This window comes from Ochotona curzoniae, unplaced genomic scaffold (assembly GCF_017591425.1).
Source record: "Ochotona curzoniae isolate NIBS_2020 unplaced genomic scaffold, NIBS_Ocur_1.0 contig_1, whole genome shotgun sequence".
NCBI lineage: Eukaryota > Metazoa > Chordata > Mammalia > Lagomorpha > Ochotonidae > Ochotona > Ochotona curzoniae.
Genome location: NW_024464918.1, coordinates 24,731,887 through 24,754,209, shown reverse-complemented (window position 1 = coordinate 24,754,209; position 22,323 = coordinate 24,731,887). Strand labels below are relative to the sequence as shown.

General features: G+C 39.7%; 1 protein-coding gene across 2 annotated transcripts; it reads right to left on the bottom strand.

Annotated features, from left to right (window-relative positions):
• Positions 1-8,202: 8,202 nt before the first annotated feature.
• YIPF5 (Yip1 domain family member 5) lies at positions 8,203-21,948 on the bottom strand. Of its 2 annotated transcripts, none has more exons than XM_040999629.1 (6): positions 21,813-21,948; positions 20,966-21,085; positions 13,270-13,442; positions 11,989-12,134; positions 10,828-11,009; positions 8,203-9,538 (listed from the first exon to the last, which is right to left on the bottom strand). In XM_040999629.1, the coding sequence occupies exons 2-6, from the start codon at positions 21,073-21,075 to the stop codon at positions 9,376-9,378; spliced, it is 774 nt and encodes a 257-aa protein (XP_040855563.1). In that variant the 5' UTR covers positions 21,076-21,085; positions 21,813-21,948; the 3' UTR covers positions 8,203-9,375. The 2 variants fall into 2 exon arrangements, with proteins under 2 accessions (XP_040855563.1, XP_040855499.1); XM_040999565.1 differs by having other exon boundaries at positions 20,966-21,177; positions 21,813-21,935.
• Positions 21,949-22,323: the final 375 nt, after the last annotated feature.

Genomic DNA, 22,323 nt, shown 5'->3' with positions numbered 1-22,323 from the left:
GACTATAGTTGAAGGAGAAGGTGAAGTATGAGTTAGATCTCATTTTGGCACGTGGGCCAGCAGTGCTAATACAGGCATTTAAGCCAGGGGATGGTGTTCAAAGTGACTGTACATCTAAAACAATGTTTTTAAAAACACATTAAAAAAGCAAATCTATTCATAGATAATAAAATATAATAGAAATCTGAAGCAAATGCCTTTAAGACATTCACATCCAAAAAACAGAAAAGAGCAGAAGGAAAAGCCACTTAAAATAATTATGTTAAGAAACTCCTGCAGTTCAATAAAAATGCATATGACAAACTGGTATCTGCACATAACTGAATTTAAGGTGCTAGTTTTAATCTTATTTCTCTTGTAAAAATGTAACCTCTTGTAATTTAAGTAGGAGCAAGCTGGGTAATCAGGCCTAATTTGAGCCAAAGCCATTATCGGATCATGCTATACATTTGATCTCGATATACAATCACTAGCAATTGAAAACAGTTTGAAAAAAATTTCATTGTATGTTGAAAATGTTCTAAAATGACTAAGTTAAATGGGTGTACATAAGAATACATCAAAACAGGCATATTTCAGAAAAATTTTTAAAAAGCTGTCTAAAAACAGTGATCTGAAAATGACATTATCAGGATGACCCCTGTAACTAGGCAAGGACAAAGGCAGCTTCCTCTGAGTACAGCCCTGCTCTCTAGTGTGGGGATGATATGAAGCGAAGGAGTAGCGGAAAAGTTGGCAGCAATCACATTCCACTGCTTAGGAACAGTAGAAAAAATGTTCCAGATGCGATTTGCATATTTTAATAAGCAACAGGGAACTACAATCACAGTAAACAGAAGTATCAGGAAATAAATTTGTTGAAATTTTCAATCTTTAAGTTTACAGTAACAATCAGGCTGAGCACTATTAAAAGAAATGTGACACTCTAGTAATCCAAGAGGCTGACACTGGTGCAGTGCTATATGTAACTCAGAAACTAAACACAGAAATCCCCAAATAATCTTTGACCCAACCGGATGACTGTTCAACAGAAGACCAGTTCATTAGATTTTGCTCACAAAATAATGCTCAGCCCATAAAAACGATAAGCAACTCTCAATGCTTAGCACATATGATGCCTATAATAGACTGACAGCTACATTAAAAACAGGGGCAGGGGAGAAGATGCGAAGGCTCGGCATAGATATTAAGTTGCTACCTGAGAAAACTACATCCAGTAGTGCAGCGTTTGGTTCACATGTCTATACAAACCACTGAGACAAAGAGGGAGGGGAAGATCATTGCATGTAGTATGTTCTGGTAAAATGCATGCACGCTTACTTGAAGAGAGCTATTTTAACAGTGAAATTTGGAATTTCACACTTTTTGATTACTTTTTTGTTTAAAGTAAAAGGTACTGTGTTTTTTCCCTTTGTTAACATACACCTTAAAACTTTCTCTTGAATTCCAAAAATGCAACTGTTCTAGTAGCTGCTCAATCCCCAGTTTCCAATTCTCATATTTTTTAATGTAATTGATATTTTATGCCACAAAATACAATCGTTTAAACTGAAGACTTGTGTGTTTCAATAAACACACAGTTGTGCCGCCACCACTGCTGTGTAAGCTCTCTGCCCATTCGCAGTCGGACCCACTGACACCTCCTGAGACTGCTAACCTGCATTCCATCACTTCTAAAAATTTAAAGAAAGGGAATCACATGATAAGAGCATTTTTTAAAACTTACCATAGCACACTTGAGGGCCACCCATGCTGAAACAGCTTACCAAGACCATATTCCTTTCTACTGCAGTGTGGGGATATCATTCTTTGCCATTATCATAAAATCTTAGAGGAAGAAATAACGTTTCTATTTTCAAGATTAAAATGTAGGAAGTAAAACTGCCTCTAGGACACTGAATGTCTGGAACATCTATACAGTCTTTCAACATTATTTATCAAAAAACACGAAACTGAAAACAAGTCATTATATATTTTTTGAGGATTTATTTTTTAATTTTTATTAAAGGGCCACACTCTTTTGTAACTTTGCTTTTAAAAACGACTGTTTTGTCTAGCTTTACTGGAACAAGAATAAGCCAATTAAAACTATAATTCACAAGCATCTTAAAAATGTCAGGTGACTATTTTATTATTTTTCCTTTATTTTTGTGTATGCCACAAGCATTGAATAGTAATCGAAATTATTGAAATAATTACTCTAAAACCTATCTGCAGATTTAGTGCTAGTTTCATAAATAAACCAAATTTATATATGCAAGGTAAGCATAATTTGTTAAGCTCACAAAAAATGTAATAAGTGATGTTTAGAACCTAATGTGCTCAAGATAGTATTTGTGCTTTCAAATGAGAACAGCTCTGGGTTTAATTAGTCCTAATTTGAGTATGTAATCATTTTAATTTATTTGCACAAACACAGGACATCGTGCTCCATCAGCAGATAATGTTCTTGATTAACAAAAGTAGGAACTTTGTGCACAGGGCAGAAGAAATATTTCCATGTTTAATGCAAAATCAGAACTGCACACAACCAGATTTCATTCTGTAGTTTTTATGTTCATCACTCTGATTAACAATGTCACAAACTTTTGACTTTGTACTCAACAAGCTTCTGGAAATCAATAATTTGAATATTTAATCTTTCATTTTTACTTACCTGCCCAGTGCTAAAATGGACATCTAATTAAGGGACCAAGTTGATGTACTGAATCCAAATACTGGTAATGTCCTACAATTCAAGCTTAAACAATTTGAATGGCATGAAAAGTTGGGATTTTCTAAAAATCAATTCTTTCTTTATTGATGCTGGATGACGTGGCGTAGCAACAGCCTGGCTTAGAGAGCGGGGGAAGACAGGCTCTTGGACCATGTAAAAGCAAGCACGAGATGCTTGGCAGAGCATTCTTATCTACTCAGTAAAGCACGCAAGCCACCCTTCCGAACGCGCATCTCCAATGACTGCTGACACCTTGCCATTGGCACTCCCTCCCGCAAATCCTAACACACAGGCTAACAAGGAGAAAAGGTTCTCTTGTTTATTGATTCGTCGGAATGTCTTGGATAAGGTGCTTAGGATTTTCTCTGTTTTGTTCCTAAAGTTCATATTTTGAAGCAAGCACATCATTAAACACAGATAAATGGCTTGAGAAATGATCTGCTTTTGCCTGCAAATAAGCTGGAATATATAAAACCCGAGATCGCTTAGGAACTAGTAGCTGAAATTTGACACGGAATCACAAAAACTGTCAGTGGATAGTTCACGAGTACAGATTTAACTTGGGCCATTATTTGGGCCGAAGGCCTTCTCTAGCTTGCACCTTGAAGGCAGGCCCATTATTTGGACACAAGGCAGGAAAAACAGGGAAAGAGATTTGTCCACTGGTTGGTTCATGCCCTCCCTAACCTCTGCAACAGTCCTGGTTGGCCCATACCAAAGCCAAGAATCTGGAAGTCCACCTGGGTTTTCCAGGTGGCTGACAGGAACCCCCAAACTTGGGCTCCATCATCTGCTGCCCAGTAGGAGGCTGCACCAGAAGCACAGGAGCCAGCACTTCCAGCAGCACTCAGGAGATGTGGCATCCAGACACGGCTTGGCTTTACTGCGTCACCACACGCCTGCTGCTGAGCTGCTTTTACTGCTGAAGTTTCTATATGACTTTAAGGAAGGCTACACTTGTTGTATCACACGCGCACATGCTCTTTCAGACCAGGTGAAAAGTAAGGCATTTGGCCGGGTCATTCATTACACCGGATCTGGACAATGACAGCAGGCTGATCTCTAAATACGGTCTTGTTTCCCAAAATTCTCCAGGATGAGTCAGACTATCCTCTAGGCTAAAACTCTGTTAACTCCTTTTAGCCCAAAGTTCTAAATTCTTCCACTTCTACAAGTAAAATACAATACGCTATCAAAATACAGGACAAGAGAGATAAGGAAGGAAAAGGAAGCATCAGCGACACGCAGGAGCAGTCCGCAGGCCGGAGAAGACACAAATCCACACCCTCCTCCCCTAGAACATCTTCCTCTGTCCCTGCGCGAGAGAAAGCACGGGCATTCTCGATCTTTCCACCACAGAACCTGCTAGGCCTGTCCTTCCTCCAGAAGGAAAAACTCCACAGAGGCCCAGAACCTTCAGAGTAAGTCAAAAAACACCCAGTACAAGAGGCCACTTCTGATAGCGACATCCTTAAAGTTCCCAAGCCAGAACCTGTACCAAAACCTACCAAACCTTCTCCAGAAAAAAAAAAAAAAAGATATATATCTCCACAAAGGGAAAAGACCGGGGCAAGATCTCAGCCACGTTCCAAATCAAGGTCATTTCCATGGTCTCATTTTCCTTCTCACACTCGACCTAGTCGGAGCCATAGATCCCAATTCAACCCGATACTCACCAGGCAGGCGGCCATCTCCTCAGAGAACGCAGGCACGACGCGGGTCTCCAGTCAGACGACGGCGTGAGGCCGCGCTCCTGCCCGGCAGTGCCTCCCCGGAGACTTCATCCCTGAGCAGCCTCCCAAGAGGACAGACAATTCCTCTCCAAAAACTAGCAGGTGCCCTGCTTCAGCAAGTCCCGTGAGGCGAAGACACAGGCCACCACCTCCAGCGACTCCGCCACCCAACCCTCGCCACTCCCCAGCGCCTCGGCAGTCAAAGCGCACAAGAAAAAGCCGTGTCTCTGTGTCTCGGGGAAGGACTTGAGGTAAAGTGCCAAAGCGGAAAGGTCCTGAGAAAAAGAGTCTCCTTCACCAGCACCACAACCTAAAAAAAAGTAGAGTTCTCTGAAGCAGATGAAGGTGGTAAAATGGTAGCGGCCGATTCTGGCAACAGGCGCCAGGACAGACAGCTCGTCTTCCTCCTTAGAAAATGAGGGACTCAAAGGATTCCAAGGGAAGAATGGCGAGAGAAGCCGGTGGAGAACGTCCCCTGCCAGGAGGGCATGCCCCTCAGGACGCAGCGCCCGCGGGTCACGTCCTCGCCTCACGGTACACTGAGGAGCTCTTCCCCACCACCCACCACAAGGCGGCGTCCTCCCACTTCTTCCGGTCTGTTCTCCGCCCACTTCTTCCGGTCACTCCGGTCTCCTACACCACAAGGACCAAGGACTTCACCCCACCCGGAGGTACTTCATCAGATGCTGGAAATAAGGAAATACTCCCTTTCTCTGCCTCCCAAGGAAAGGACAGCTTCTTCTCGATCCTCTCCAAAATGAAGGTTGCCATCTCTGCCAGTGAAGCAGCGAGACTCGCATTGTCTGTCACCCAAACCAAGAAGCTCCCCAGTCACCTAGACGGTTGCCTTCGTGGTCATCCAAGCATAGAAAAGGCCCTTCATCAGGCCACACTGCCCACAAAGTACTCTCGCCATAAAAGAGCACTTGCCTTCCCCTTGGCCTCGCACTCCTCGGACCTCCTCCTGGCCCCTTGCCCATGCGTCTTCACTCCAGAGAAGGCAGTCTCCATCTCCCTTACGAGTTTCCCAGAGTAAAGACTGCCTGTCCAAGCCCACAGTTTGTAAGGAGGGTCTCATCTCCTATCTGGGTCTGCATCTACTAAACCACCCGCTAAAAAGCTGCCAGCACCTGCATCCTCTCTTCTGCCTCAGGCACTCTCTACAAACTGGTCACCAGCGGCACCGGTCAAGGAATTCCTATCAAAAAGGAGGTGGAAAGAAAAAGAAAAAAGAAGGACAAGAAACACAAAAAATCAAGAAGTTGAGAAGGCCGAGGTTGCAGTTGCTGCTGTGACTCTAGCAGCCGTCACTGTCGCCACATCCACAGCGTCAGGAAGAAGCCTAAGGAGACAGTGAAGCTGCAGTAACCTTGATGAACCAGAAAGCACCTGTTGGGCCTGGCTAGCGGCTAAGGTCCTTGCCTTAGCCGGGATCCTATATGGGCGTTGGTTCTAATCCCGGCACCTCCACTTCCCATCCAGCTCCCTGCCTGGGAAAGCAGCCGAGGACGGCCCAATGCTTTGGGATCCTGCACCCATGTGGGAGACCTGGAGGAGGTTCCTGGCTCCTGGCTTAGGATCGGCACAGCACCAGCCGTTGCGGTCACTTGGGGGACAAATTATCAGGGGGAAAATCTTCTGCTCTATCTCTCCTCCTCTCTGTATATCTGACTTTGTAATAAAAATAAAATCTTTAAAAAAAAAAATGAAAAACCTGTGGGAAAAGGTCCTAAGATCCACATGGAAGAATCAAGTGTCCCAATCTTAAGTGGAAGTATTATAAAATTTGGTTTATGCACAGTTCAAATTCAAAACTACAAAAATGTGTTTGAGCTTTAGTCTCTTAGTTGTAATAATTGCAATAGGGTAAAAAAGGGGACAGGGACATGGATTTACATTGTAAAAGGTATTCATAGTGTATTGGTGACAATCATAGACTGCTGACATAAATTCTATTAGAGTGAAATATTTTAAGCCAAAAAATTCTCTTAAAAAAAAGTGAACTTAAATACTGCCTTATAGTTCCTATATTAAATGCCCTGATTTCCAAAGGGTTTTGTTTTCTCCCTTTTCTTTTGCATTTTTTTTCCTTTTTCTAATTTTTCTTTAATTCTTGTCTTAGCACCCATTTAGGTTATACCTCTAACCCCAGGTTTGTGAGCTTGTGTATAAGCAAGATCATACAACTACACTGAATTGTGCCTATTTTAATGCCAGGCTCTTTCCTGTTTCCTGTGGTGTCTCTGCTGAAGTGAATATGGATTGGAGCTCTAGGAAGACAGAACGGAAAGCGGGATCACTGTTGGTCTCTATCCACATGGAACATGCTGATTGGGAATACTGGAATTTCATTCTGTTCTGTTTTAGGAAGTGTTTGTTTTTGTTTTCTCTTGTAAAGCCGATTAAATAGTTCCAGGAAGGATCTTCCAGTTATATAAATGTCATGGCTCCATTCATATATATGCCTTGTTCTTCCAATTGATACAGTCTTCAGAGCGCTTACATTTGGAAGGCTAGAAGGCCTTAGACTTACAAATAGTGTCTTGGTTTCACTGTTTTGTTTTTGGTGGTGGAGTTTAATTTCTATTGTTTTCTTTTTAACTACAGCCATTTGAGCTTGTGAATTAAAGATAAATTCCTAAATTTTTTAAAAAAAGCATATTTGGAAGGGATGCCAATGAGTATTTTAAGATTTATACTCTGTATTATCTGTGAAACTGTATCTGGGGAAATACCTGTTTCCACAAGGCTAGTAATGCAATTCTTAAAACACAGAGTAGGCAAATTGTTACAATTCATAAAATACACCTTTACACAAATATGCAAAATTGACTATATCTTTGCATGCATATAAGCATGATGAGTGAGCTCAGAAGTACAAAACCTGCAGTGATATGGTCATCCCCAAAGTGTTTTGGGTATCCACCACAATCAGTGGGTGAACTTTTAGCTATGCTCTGATATTTCTAGTGTAAATGGCCTCGAAAGCAAGCCAGATACTTAATCTAGTATGTACAAATGTAACACATCTAATACAGTGCAAGACACACACAAAAAAATGTCACATGGTACTTTCTGAGATGTGGTATATGTCTTTAAGGTATGTGCAACTATGGCTGTCCATGTATTGTATATTTAAGAAAACTTTATAAGGCAAATTTTGGCTATACACAACTCCTTGAGAAACCAAGCAAATGCTAAAGTATACAGGAAATTTCCCTGTAAGCCTCTTTTGACACTGCAACAGCTGAATATAAAACAGTTATCATTTGGAAGTTCAACAAAACCAAAATTTCTACAATAATTTAAACAACTACTTATTTTGTTGGGATAGCAATAAATAAACACTTTATTTGGGGAATTAGGCTGATTTAATTCTGAAATCTAATGAATAAGGAGGGATTTTAATTCCCAAAGAATCATCTACCTTGTTCATTAGAAAGAACTGGATATTAAAGAAGGCATTTGTCACAATGTTAAAGCTTTAACAATTGTATTAGTAAAATAAACTGAAAAAAATCAAAGTTGATATATAAGGATTACTAGACAAAAATATTCCATAGCAATTTTCTATGTATGAAACCTAGTTCAAAACTAATCAGTTTGTTTTCCCAGATTAAGAATTAATGAAAAAAATACACTGTGATGCTAGTAATGAGAAAGTATGACAATGTGAGAGAATTTTACTTATCTCAACCTCCTTTGATTGTTGAAGACTTACTCCAAAAAAGAATCATTACTACAATAGTTTGGTATTCCTTTTTATTTAGTCTGAGTCTCCACTTAAAAAAAAAAAAGACATTTTCCTTTCCATGCCTTTCTTGTAACTCTTTTTTCCACAATCAGAGCTGTTTATCTAGAAAAAGCTCATGAAAAACATACAGGATATACAGTATTTTCCTACAGATGCAGTGATAAGAGAGCATGACAACATAAAGCAAATATATTCAATACAAAAAATAATATAACTCAAACCAAACTGCTTTTCATGTAATCCATTTTTTCTATTATTAGGTGGTTTCTATCTTCGAGGCTAGGCAAAGCTGGGAGTCAAAATAACGTCCTCATTTAAAGAAAAACAAGACACTCAAAACAGTGGTGTGATGAAAGTATACTCAAAAACACAAATAAAATTAATTTGGAAAATTTTAATTAGTAAGCATCAAATGTATTTTACATTGATAACTGCAATACAGAAATTGTGAAATTTTAAATATCTTTCCTCAAAAAGGATAGTGATTTTCTGGGAAAAGGTGAAGACCCAATTATGAGCACTAATGCAGCCAGTCTAGGTCATAATGGCTTAATTAATATTCTCTAAACAGGAGTTCACTTTTCACATCTGTAATAAGAGAGAGTAAGCCTCCTATCTGAATTTTAGCAAAAAATTTCAAGAGACTGATTGACAGGAATGTCAAACTTCTGAAACATAAACTCGTACAAGTCAATAATGAGATCTTTTTTTCTTTAGTCTTCAAATGCAACTGACGTGGACATAGAATTTTTTCTTTCCAAATTCCTTGGAAAAGTATTTCTCCAAGAAGTCTTGCATCTTTTTTTTTTTAAACTATGTCTGAATTGTTTTTAAGAAAAGATACCAGCCTTGCCGTTGGTTTGATAAAAATCTATAAAAACATAATTTGCAAGTTAAAAGTTTCTCAAAGGCTGCGTAACAGGAAAGAACTAGCACTTCTTATTTCTATAAGCACAAACACTTAAAGCTAGTCACACTGTAGGAAAATCCAACATAGTGTTCAAAAGTTCTATAAAAACGAACAAAAGATCCATGTTTGCTTCCATTGCTCCAATCGTTAAACGTAAATCTATCTGCAAGAGAGGTGTGCTGTAGCAGTTCGCTGGTCCGATTTAAGAGTTCAAGGTCTCTTTGTGTGTTTCTCCCACTGATGTCCGCATCCCAAATTCAGTTCAAAAGACAGAAATCAGGGCAAAGACTCCATATAACAGAGCACATGGATATGCTACTAAAAGTTGCTGTCCTTCCATGGCTAATGCAGAAATAAAAATTTTGGAAGCAGAAAAACTACACCATCCAATGATTCCAGCAGTGAGAATGACTCCTACCATACCTCTGCAACCAAGAAAGAAAAAAACAAAACAAACAAACAAACAAAAAAACAGGGAGAAAGAAAAACAGGTGAGATTAGTTGCCTAAGAATAATTCAAAAAACCTATTTGAAAGAAAAGCATTTTAAATTCACTTGTTGACATATGCAGAAATAATCAAGATGTTTTTGAAATGTTAAAATGGACCTCTCAATGACTTCATGGTGTTGAATCATTTCTTGTGGTAAAAGCTCCCTTACAGCTACTTCTGCTTGAGTATCTCAACCCTGCCTCTACTGATGAATGGGCTGCTTGTGTCTTTGTTTTGAGGTTCACCATGCATGGCTGGGGTGTTCAGCAGCATCTCTGATCTGCACCCCACAAGGAAGCAGTATTCCTACCACCCACAACCATGAGACCAAAACTGTATCCAGATAGTCTCAGATGTCCCCTGGGAGGCAAATATGTTCCTGGTTGAGAAACACCTCTAGTAAACAATAACTTAAGTAAAATTCAAATATATCAGTTCTTCAAAAATAAATTTCTGTCCTGAAAATCTGAAACATTTTTATGTCCAGTAGGAACATGATGAAACCATCATCTTGCGACATCTCTAGCATGAAGTAAGCAGTTGGTGAATATTCTAACTACTTTTCAGACTGGCAGCATCCAGCACTGGCCACAAAGTGGAGTCTAAGTCACTGAGAGGACCTGCACACAGTCACAGGGAACCTTATTGGTAGTAAATAGCCCTTTATTTCATCCTAACTTAAAATATGACTTTAAAAAATACAGATATTTGAAGTTGTTTACAAGTACATCTGAGAATTAAATAAGCCAATAATAGGCTTTGTAGTGTAAAGATATGTTTCATCTTTAGCTGAAAGGCTTAAAACAGAGTGTTCTTGTATATATTATTTGCATGTCTGTAATATGCTCAACTGCCTCAGGAAATTAGACATAATCTAAAAAACATCAAAGGTGGTAAAAAAAATTGCAATAATGAGTTGAGCTTTTCCATGTAATATTTAAGTTAATCACACTTTTTGATTCAATATCGTTATGACACAGGCAAAACAAAAACTAGTTAAATTCCTGATCACAGGTAAAAGCAGAGATAGAGCATGATGATTTTAAAATTTACTTCATTCCTGTTATTTGTCACCCAAAAGCATGCAGGAGTCTTTACTGCATCAGGTAATACCAATTACCTGATGTTTGCTCAGAGAGTGATTTATCTGAAGCTGATGATGCAGTTCATTAATATCACACAAAATCAGTGAATCAATCCCCCAGATAAATATCAGTACTTACTGCAAAGAAAATATGACTGCAAAGCTGGAAAGCAGGATCATAGGAAGCAGACAATATCCAAGGACACTTGCCACGCAACCAAAAGAAACACCAGTCATACTCATTAAGTTTAATAAACAAAACATTCCCAGACATCCGATTGCACTGATGCCGTACACATAGCCAAACTGGATTTTGCCAGCCTAGGGTGGAGAAAAAATTAAAAGTTAAAGGACAAAGGAGAATTTACTTTTAGTGTGATTTCACCTAAAATGGTACATGTGGAAGATATTTAACTCATGACCACCGTAATGAACAGAAATAAATATTCTTTCTGCAAGGACATAAAAGACCAAATGGGATTCTACATCCTTCTTTGAAGCATTACTTTCTCATACACAAATATTTAGTTTTCTATTTCAGTTAGCATTTGACTTTAAAACCTAACATATAATTAAGAGACAAAACCATGGCAAGTCAACTAAAATTGATTCCTAAAAAGAACTCTGGTTGATTTTAACTAAATAAACTACAGAGACAAGATGGAACTTCATTCAGAATGTTTGGATAGCAGCCCATATCACTTGAAAGCCTTTAATTTACCCCAATGGCTTCCAGCAATTTATTATCATTGGCAGATGTAATATCTTTAACCACAGAAATAATTTCATTATTCACTTTACATGAGTGTTACAGAAATTGGGAGGACAAAAATACAGGATAAACAGGAAGTTGGAATTCTGTGAGGACAGAAGAAAAGGCAAAAGTAATACAACAAAACATTTATTTCCATTCCTTCAATGAGACAATAAAAACAAAATAAAAAAACCTCTAGCAATTCTGTCCTGTTAAAAAATATCACTGAATTGCACTTGTATAGCAAAGATTAACCAAACTGGAAATATCATACCAGAAATGCTATGTGAACAACTGTCATATTCAGATAATATTATCACTAAAATTAAAGTACAGAGAAATCTTCAAAAAGTACCAGGTTTGCAAGATTTTTTTTTCATAATCCAGATCCTTGTCAAACATGTATGAGATCAAGACTGAGTTGTGGATTCCTGGCCTCAGCCCACTCCGGCTTCAGCTATTCCAGGAATTTGGGAAGTTAAATATCAAATGGAAAATCTATCTGTGTCTCTTGGCTTTAAAAAACAAAAATTATAAATATCTTACCAGTAATAATGTTGCTCCAAAGGCAAGACAAAAAACCATTGGTCCTGCCAAATCTGTTTCATTCATGATGCTACCATCTGCTACTTTTAAAGGATGTAACACTGTAAGTGTTTTTTGCCAGATGTGGTCAAAATTGATTCCTAACTCTAAAGAAAAAGAAAATAAGGAAGTCACTCAGGATTTGCAATATAATTTAATTCAAGAACTTGTGTTGGGACAGGAAACAAAAGGAAATATCTAACTGCAAAAGAGGATCCAGCAACACTAGAAATACTGCACTAGCAATATCACTAACATTCTACCTGGTTGTGGTGTCTCTCCCTCAACTAAACCATTTTTGACTTCTGCTTTCTGCTTTGGTATTGGGAAATATAGATATGATCATGACATCCTCAGCCCCAACTGCATAGAAAGAACACATGGATTCATAGCAAATTCCCGATATTCATCTCAGAAATACACAGAGGCCCATGAAACTATACACAAAGCCATGTCTCCATGAATATCTGTGCACTTTTCTGAAAAGTTTCCACACCTTTACTGCCTTTAAAAAGGGGTGCACCTGAGCTTCCTTGTACCTGAAAAATGAAAGGGGAAAGAAAGGAAGGGAAGGGGAAGGGAAAGGGAAAGACCAGAGCTAGTGAGCTGGTGTTTGGGGTTGGAAAATAACCTGAAAACTCTCCTTTTCAATTATGTCAATATTTCCACCAGCTTATTTCCCGTTAGAATACTCAATATCATATTACCTTCTTTCACTTTTTATGACAAAATGAACCAATAATCTAAAGTAAATGTTTAGACATTGACATTCTTTATTATCAGTTTATAGAAATACTAAAAATCTGGCCCAGTGTGGCTAAAATGAGTTTGTTTGTTTAAAATGAGTTACTTAAGAGACAACTATCTTCTGTAACATTATTCTTTTCTAAATGTCAAGTTTCCAATTCAGTGACTATACTCAATGACATGATATTTACTTCAAAGTTATGCCAAGTAGTATATTTATTGTTCGGCTTAACTTCTCCTATCTAGCTATCTTGTAAAAGACAATGGGGCACGATGGGTTAAAGGAAAGGACAATTTCTCCAAATTAAAATTTATTTTTATTGACTAGCTAAATACTACAGTTTTGGGTATGTCTAATGCTATAGGTTTCAGATTTTTAGAGTAGAGATGCTCTGTGGGTATTCCACAATCTGAGAAACTACAAAATCTGAGACACTTCTGGCCCCAGACATTTTGGATAAAGGATACTCAACACACTACCAACAGTCATCCTACCTTCTAATAAAGGTGGCTCATCCTCAAAGTTGTTCCCATAGATTGGCTGAGGTGTGGATGGAGTATACGTCTGTGTTGGCTGATAAATTTGCCCAGTGTACGGCTGCTGTGGCTGCATCATGTCTGGAGGGACAAATCGGCCTTGCTGCGAGTAGTCGTAGCCAGCATATTGTCTATGAATCAATGAAATGTAAATTTCTCATCAACATTTCAGGTCCCCAACATGAGTATCTCTTAAATGTCATTTGACAGAAATATTCAGGCATGTAATACATAAGGCTCCAAGTTGGCCAGTCTTTTAAAAATAAATAAATAAATAATAAACGGTTGTTGAATTATTACTAAAATCAAGATAATTAGTTAAACAAGAAGTCGTCTGCTTTCAGAGAATCCTCCCAATGATGCTGATAACAACTCTGTGGCAAACAGTACTTCACTAAGTACTAACTGTTTAAACACTAGGGAAACAAGCAATAAATTCCAAATTGTGGCTTTTTTCCTTCCTAGTAAGTATGCACAAACACTGTGAAATAAAATGTATGCTGTGGGACATGGCGCAGTAACCTAGTGGCTGAAGTCCTTGCCTTGCATGCGCCAGGATCCCATATGGGCATTGGTTCTAATCCCGGCAGCCACGCTTCCCATCCAGCTCCCTGTTTGTGACCTGGGAAAGCAGTCAAGGACAGTCCAAAGCCTTGGGACCCTGCACACATGCGGGAGACCTGGAAGAAGCTCTAGGCTCCTGGATTTGGATCGGCGCAGCTCCAGCCGCTGTGGTCACTTGGGGAGTGAATCAATGGATGGAAGATCTTCCTCTATGTCTGTCCTCCTCTCTGTATATCTGAGTTTCTAATAATAGAAAAAGAAATCTTTAAAAAAAGTATGTTGTGAATGAAAGGTACAGATGACACTCTGTCTGTAACTTGCCATTATAATTTGCATCATTCTTCTTTGTCTTCATAGTACGTCACTTTTGTAAGTAGACAATTAAGCAAGCACAATTTCAAACCATAAAGTGGAATAAATTAAATCTTTTTATGAAAGAATACATAACATTAACACCATTTGCATTGAAATAGGGTTTTCAATGTTTCCACCTGCCTGTATACCTGATGTCTTACTTGATGAGTACTATGGCAATCGACTATTGGAGAGTAGTTAAAACGGCTACTTAAGTACAACGACAAAAGGGAACAGAATACTTAGGCCATATCTTTAAATTTCACTATGTTCTCAAATAATAATATGACTTATATATTAATGGGACTAATATGATTTTACGGTAGAATATGTAGAAGTAAGCTAATTATTTTAAGATACTTTTTTAGAATGAAGGCTGAGAAGTCTTAGAGATGCTCTAGTCTTTTATATTTTTACACTTTTGTTTCAGAAAATGTAAACATTTAGTAATATCCATTAACACTGATCTTTTAAAATTAAAGTCAATTTTTTTTAAAAAAGATTTATTTGCTTTCATTTAGAGAAGGACAGACAGAGAAGCTCTTCTCTCTGCTGATTCACTTCCCAAGTGGCTGCAACAACCAAATCTCAGCCGATCCAAAGCCAGGAGCCAGGAGCTTCTTCTGGGTCACCCACATTGGTGCAGGGTGCCCAGGCTTTGAGCCGTTCTCGACTGCTTTCCCAGGCCACAAGCAGGGAGTTGGATGGGAAACGTGGCTGCCAGGACATGAATTGGCACACCCAATATGGGATCCCTGCGTGTGCAAGGCAAGGACTTTAGCCATTAGGCTACAGTGCCAGGCCCAAACTAAACTCAATTTTTAAATTAATTGAACATCTTGACTAAAAGCAAATCAAACTAATGGCATTTTTTCAGATGTACACAACTCTGGAAACCCCAATGTGAGTCCAAGATGTACAATACTATTTCAATACATTTTTTAATAAAGTACTACTTGCTTTTCTGGAAGTGCAAAAAGTATTTCCTATATCATTTTTTTTTAATAGCAATAATATGGGGAAGGGGAGAAAGGGAAACATTGCATGCATATGTTAAAAACAATGCGGCAATTTTGTTGAGGGCAAATGGTATGTATTCAGTCGGGAGAAAGGTAATGTTTGAAACAGTGATTATAGATAGCTGCAACCACACACACACACACACACATTTGTACAGGTATCTCTGAGTGTATGTACAAGAAACTTCAAATCACAGTATTACATAAAAAACTTGAAAATGGGTGAAAACAGATGACTTATTTTTCATATTACAAACTTCTATAAGTTGGAAAATGTTGTATATTTATTGTTTAATAAAGTTAATCCTAAAATAACATGTGTGATATAGGCATATTTATTAAACTTTCTAAAATATAATCATCTATTTCAATGTTACTATGTGTTACAAGTGTTTACTGAGTTATTTTATATTACCTTATAATACTTTCACATTATAACACTAACACACGGATACTATTGTCTCTACTATAAAGATATGGAATTGGAAATTTACCTTAAAATAATTTGCTCATGATGGAGTCAGGGTTCAAAATTAGACTGTTTGATTCCAGTGGCCAACTCTCAGCTCTCACATGTAAAAATTAACTCAACATCCTATCCAACAAAGATAATTCTAATAATTTGGTCTGTATTTGTGTTTTCACAATCTTTCTGGCACACAAATGTCTACTTCTATTTATTTTAATGTGTATGCACATACAAACTCATTCCAAATAGGGCAAGCTAAACTAAGATAACCACCAACACTTCGTGATATATAATACTCTATTGCACTGATTCAAGTTAAGATTGTCTCAATCCATTTCTGAAGCCACAAAATCTGGAAAAGCTCCAGTTTGGTATTTGTATAGTCTGAATAAACTGTATTTTATTTTCCGAGAGATAATATAATATAAAATATAATATATTATATATAATTATATATAACATAATAATAAAATATAATATGTAATATAATATAAAACCAAGAACAGCATGGACCAGTATATTTTTTTATTTATATATATATAAATGTATGTATGTATATAAAACCACTTTATATTCTTAAATATAGTAAAAACTACAGGGAACAGCAAGATGATGCAATAAGCTAATTCTTTACACTGTAGCACTAGCTTTTCGTATGGGTGCCGGTTCTAACCCCAGCAGCTCTACTTCCCATCCAGCTCCCTGCCTGTGGCTTGGGAAAGCAGGAGAGAATGGCACAGAACTTTGGGATGCTGCACCTGCATGGAGATCTGGAGGCAATTCCTGGCTCCTGGCTTCAGACTGGCTCAGCTCTGGCCAAAGAGGCCATTTGGGGAGTGAAGCAGTAGATGGAAGACTTCCCTCTACCTCTCTCTCTCTCTGTAAAATTACTTTCCAATAAAAACAATAAATCTTTAAAAAAAAAAACCTCCAAAGTGTTTTCGTTTATATGAGTTACTGCCTGTAAATGCTTGCTAGAAATTAAAACAGAAAATTATAAATGAATTTAAACAGCACATGCATTATATCAGCAAAAACACTTCAATAAAACTATTTTCAAAAAATGCAGTAAGTAGTATTGTTATAATTATGAAAATACCACTTACTACTTTCTACTTTAACAAAAGATAGAATCTTACACTTCCTTCTGAATTCAATCTGCTATGGAAAACTAATGTTCCTGCACATGTGAACGGAAAGCTTTTCTTGACTATCGCACAGTTTTATGGAAGGTACATCACTACACAAAAATAAAGCATTTTCAAAATTCAAGCTGCAACACAGAGTTGAAAACAGTATCAATAAACTTTCTGGACCTCTTCAATGCAAACAAAAGGAACATCTTGCTCTTTTAATTCTTTATCAGTGTATGAATTTATAGTACCAAGCATTAGCCATTCAGAAAATATTTAGTATTACTTTGACATATCTTTCATATAGCAACATATTTAATTCAACCAATTAAGAAAAATGTTAGAATCACCATGCTCTGATAAAAAAAAAAGTCAATAAACGGAAATCGACGATGTAACTAGTCAACGTTCAAGTGGCAGATTCAAGCTTTCCAAACCCTCATTTTGTCTGCAAACTTGAATGTATACACTGGTGACACACATTTTCAGTTACTGTCCTCAAGGTAAAGGTTCAGTTCATTCACTTTTGAGAACAAAAATTTGTCAAATGCTCAAGTCTGAATAGCAAATCTTTGGCAGTTGTTTTTGCTGTTTTGTTGGTTTGTTTTAAATTTATTTGTTTCAAAACAAGAGTTACAGAGAGGTGGAACAATTTTCTATCCACTGGTTCAACCCCCACATGGCCACAACAGCTAGAACTGGATCAGGCTAAAGCACAAGCCTGGAACTCCATCCAGGTCACTCCAGTGAGTGGCAGGAGCCCAACCATGTGGTCCATCTTGCACTGCTTTCCCAGAGACATCAGTGGGCAGTTAGTTTGAAGTAGAGTAGCCAGGATGTGAACTGCATTCATAGGAATGCCAGCATCACAGGCAGGGACTAAACCATTGGACCACAATGTTGGCCCCTGGCAGTTCTTACAAATAAAAATGCTTTTAGGAAAAAGCAGCTTGTTCAGCTGGCAACTTGAATTGTTCAAGTGCTCTTCTTGAAAAAAATCACCACCCTTTTAGTATGTGTGGAAGAGTTTTATGATTTTTTTTCATTTTGTCACACTGAATGCTAAAGAAATGTGCATGCTCAAGGGTTAGAATTAGTAAAACTGTAATTCTAACTGATCAGGAAAATACTTAAATACAACTGACTCCTACAAGTGTGCAAAAAGAAACCAGCCTCTAATATAGCAATTTGATTGCACTGCCTTGATTCAGTCTCATAGATCAGCATTTTGATCAACCAGGATTTCTGTAACATCAAACTTAAAACATGCAGCACATCTTAGCACTGTCAGGAAAATAATTTTTAACCTTAAACGTTTCTTCTAGGCCTCAAAGGCCCTCTGAGGTCTACCATCCACAACAAAAAAGCCACTAGTAGAGACTCATAAAGTCCACATGAAGAAAAGACATGGTGTTAGCAACAACAACCATTTCAAAGTGGTACTATCATTCTATTTTCAAAATGCAATGCGAAAAGGAGAACATGGACTTCGCTATTTTGCTTTTCTAACTGGAATCATGTAGGAAAGTTTCTCATCCATTACTGCTGGCTTTTTTTTTTTTTTGTAAAGGATTTGTTTAGATTCACAGGAGAGAAAAAAGATATCTGTCTGCTACTTCACTCCTCAAATACCCAGAACTAAGCCAATCCAAAGCCAGGAGCCAGAATTTCCTCCAGGTCTCCCACACAGGAGCAGGGTCCCAAAGCCTTGAGCCATCCTCGACTGCTTTCCAAGACCACAAGCGGGGAGCTGGTTAGGAAGTGGAGCAGCTGGGACATGATCCAGTGCCCATATGGGTTCCCAGCATGTGCAAGGTGAGGAAATAGCCACTGAGCCATAGCGCCAGGCCCTGCTGCTGGTTTAAAACTAAAACATGGGGCAGTGCTGTAGCACAGTCCATTAAGCTGCCACCTCCAATGCTTGCATCCCGTATTGGTGCTATTTGAGTCCCAGCTTCTCTACTTCTGATCCAACTCCCCATTAATGCACCTGGGAAAGCAGGAGAAGATGGCTTGAGTCCTTAAGCCTGTGCATCCTCGCGGGAGCCCTGGAAGAAGCTCCTGGTTCCTGGATTTTGCAGCCATTTGAAGGATGAACCAATGATGGAAGACCTATCTCTTTTTTTTCTCTCTCTCTCACTTAACCTGTTTACTCTGCTTTTAAAATAAATAAAATAAATATTCAAAGAGAAAAAACAAAAAACAAAACAAACACAAAACAAAACTGAAACATAGTATAGTAGTTATCAATGCAGATTAAAGCACACTTCCATGGCAAAAAGAGAAGCATTTACCAAAGCAGTGCTCTCCAAAACACTGTGTTACACGCAGAGTTTCTTCCTATACTGGGTTAGCTACTCCTAAGTTCACAAAAGCCTTCAGATTTTCCACAAAGGTATTATATTCGTAAAGTTTAGCATAAGAGCACAACACCTTTTAATAGTTAAAAATTTTTTGACTATTACTATATATTTTGTAGGCATATTTAGAACTTGACGTGGTATTTATGCAACATTACTTTTTTGGAGAGATGGGGACAGGTATATGGACAAAAGGGTGACACCTATTAAGTACCCACAGAGCAAAGTGCAAAATGCAAAAGCTCACTTTATGCACTAATGCAGAGTTACGCACCAACAAGAAGTTAAGTCAAACTTGAAGACAATCCAAGCAGTATGGTATTTTAACCCATGTTTTCTACAGCCAAGAGCAGGAAGTTATCAGTTGGTTTTCATTAACAACTCTAGGAAGCCAAATAATTACTTACTAAGCTAAGATGGATATTTACCTGGCAGTGAAGCTACAGACCCACCCAGAAGAAACTTCATTAGTATCGGAACGGTGCTAGTGGCATGTGATTTGGTTGGGATGGAACTATGAAAACGAAGGGCTAGCGGCAGACAAACTGCTGTGTAAAGAACTGAAATGAGACTATCACGGCTGGGAGAGGAAGTTACCCCCTTAAAGCCATCCTAAGAACAGAGTAAGAGCTAACAGACAGATAAATCCAGGAGATGGCAATTCAAATGGAATAGGTCTGTTGAGTCTAAACCCAGAGATCAAGCGGCTAAATAGACAAGCTCTCCCAAGCCCTGTTGCTACTACAGACAGGATCAATTAAACATATGGCCAAACTTACTTTCAGCCAGAGTAATTATCAAATATGTACAAGGGTACACAACCTGCCCTTGTGTTCCCACACCCCGGGAATACATTCCACAGGCATTTTGCTACCGAAGACGCCGATGAACATCAGATGGCATCTGACTGCCCTCACCAGGGCATTTGGGCATTTAAGTGAGTGTGTGCATTGTATTCCTGGGTAACAGGCCATTTTCATAAGACTCTTAAAGGAGCCCAGGAAGACTGAAGCCTCCCTGGTACAGAAACCGCCTTCATTTGATGAGAGGCTGGTAAAATGTTTAGGGGCTGTGAGACTAAGTATATGATGTCCTAGAGGTTGCTAGAAAAAGCCTTCAGTGAATCTACTTTTGCTGCAAAAAACTACGGTTTGTTTTTTTTTTAAGTGTTTTTTTTTAAGACGAGTCCTAATAGCTTGGAGTTACCCCACCCCCTAAAATCTGGAAGTGGTTAACTTGTAAGCTACAGGCCATAATGTTCATCATGTGTTAGTACAAATTAAAACAAATAAACAAACATGATTATAAGAACATTATAATTACTTCATGACTTACACCAGAGAAAGTCACCACTAGGCAGTGTCCCTAAGCATTTTTCAATTAACATCGCTAAAGCCTGAAAGCTGGACTTCTACCAGAAAGTTTTCTCATCAAAGATTTTAATTTGGGGCAGGTCCTCCAGACTAAACAACCTATCTTCTAGGTAAGTGAAACTGCCATCCTCGTCTAGGTGCTGCTTGTCACTCCAGCACATCCTAAGAGTGTGCAGCAGAGAGCAAACTAAAGGCCGTTCCCTCCTCTTTAGAGGATGGAAAAATCACAATCGCATTTTTAAAAAAACATTTTAAAAAAAATGTTAAAAAAAAATTTTTAAAAAACACCATGGCTCATTCAGTCTCAGGCAGAAGGAAACACTCTAACAGATGCTGTCACTGTTAGTGCTAACCAAATAAACCACAAAACTGGAAAAGTTACTTGCTGTAGGGTCCTCCACTGGCTCCATAATCATAGGATTGCTGCGACTGGTCGTCAATGCTGTAACTTGTCTGATAGAAATCCGTGTTCAAGTTCTCAAAGCCTGACATTGCAAACGATCTGCAACGGAATGACAACTGGTTACTGCAGTCCGTCCCTCGACCCCGGGGCTTCAACACACTGTCCATACTCTGGGGGAGTCACCTGCAAGCCTGGAAGGGGGTAAAGAGGAATAAAGGAAAAATGTGCGACCCCACAAGCGAGTCACCTCGGTTTCGGGGTGGGAGCAGCAGACCCACCGGACTCTTAAGTAACAACCGGCAAAGGAGCCCTGGCCTCGGGACAGCTCCGGCTCACACCACGGCTGTCTCCTCGCACGGCCAGGCCGGGGTGCTGCCAAGGGGCTGCAGGGGGGCAGTGGGCTGCCTGGGGGATGCAGGGGTTCGGCGGGCTGCCGGGGGGATGCAGAGACCGACGGGCTGCCGGGGGACTACAGGGGGTCGACAGGCTGCCAGGGGCGAGCGGGCTGCTGGGGGATGCAGGGGGTTGGCGGGCTGCCGGGGGGGATACAGGGGTCGACAGGCTGCCAGGGGCGAGCGGGCTGCTGGGGGATGCAGGGGGTCGGCGGGCTGCCGGGGGATACAGGGGGTCGGTGGGCTGCCGGGGGCGGGCGAGTGGGCTGCCGGGGGATGCAGGGGGTCGGCGGGTCGCGCCTGGGCAGCGCGGACCCCATCTGAGCCCAAGTCCGAACCAAAGGACCAGGGTGCGGCGCCGCGAGCCGGCAGCAAGCCGAGCCGCACAGGTGCGCGGGGAAGCCGAGCAGCCTGCCGCGGTCTCGGACACTCACCGAACGCGGAGGCGGCGGGAACGGCGGCAACTCCAACCCCAGGAACCCCAAGGAGCCTCCAAAACTGAATTTCAGACCCCAACACCGGCTCCGTTGCTACGTGTCATGGGCCAAAGAACTACTTCCGGGGTACGCTCGCTCGCCTGCGCAGGCGTGCTCACAGGCTTTGCTTGCTTTTCTTCGGTTGGATACTAGGCCCGGAGAAGGCGGAATTCCCGGTATGCGCATGCGCAATAGCCACGGGCCGGTTTTTCTGACAGGCCGGTGGTGACGAGGCAAGTGCTTCCGACAGCCGGCCTGGCGGCTGAGGTAAAAGAGCGCAGGCGCAGCAGTGTCCACTGGCTAGCTGACAGGAGGATTCCTCACACGCCGAAGGTTTGCAGGAAGGCGGGAAGCACTAAAGGGATAGAATGGAGCGTTTTTTTTTTTAATTGTTGTTTTTTCCTTGGATTTTCTATGCTTCAAGCGCTGTGCTAAAGAAATGTGTTACTTAGTCCTTACCACCTAATGA

Bases quoted from the DNA above. Each gene is read 5' to 3' on its own strand.
- YIPF5 (XM_040999565.1), bottom strand. From the start codon at position 21,153: ATGGACAGTGTGTTGAAGCCCCGGGGTCGAGGGACGGACTGCAGTAAC. The intron at 13,443-20,965 runs GTAACTTTTCCA...ATTGATTCATAG, and splicing joins AGTGGAGGACCCTACAGCAA to ACAATATGCTGGCTACGACT. The intron at 12,135-13,269 runs GTAGGATGACTG...CTTTTTCTTTAG, and splicing joins TGAGCCACCTTTATTAGAAG to AGTTAGGAATCAATTTTGAC.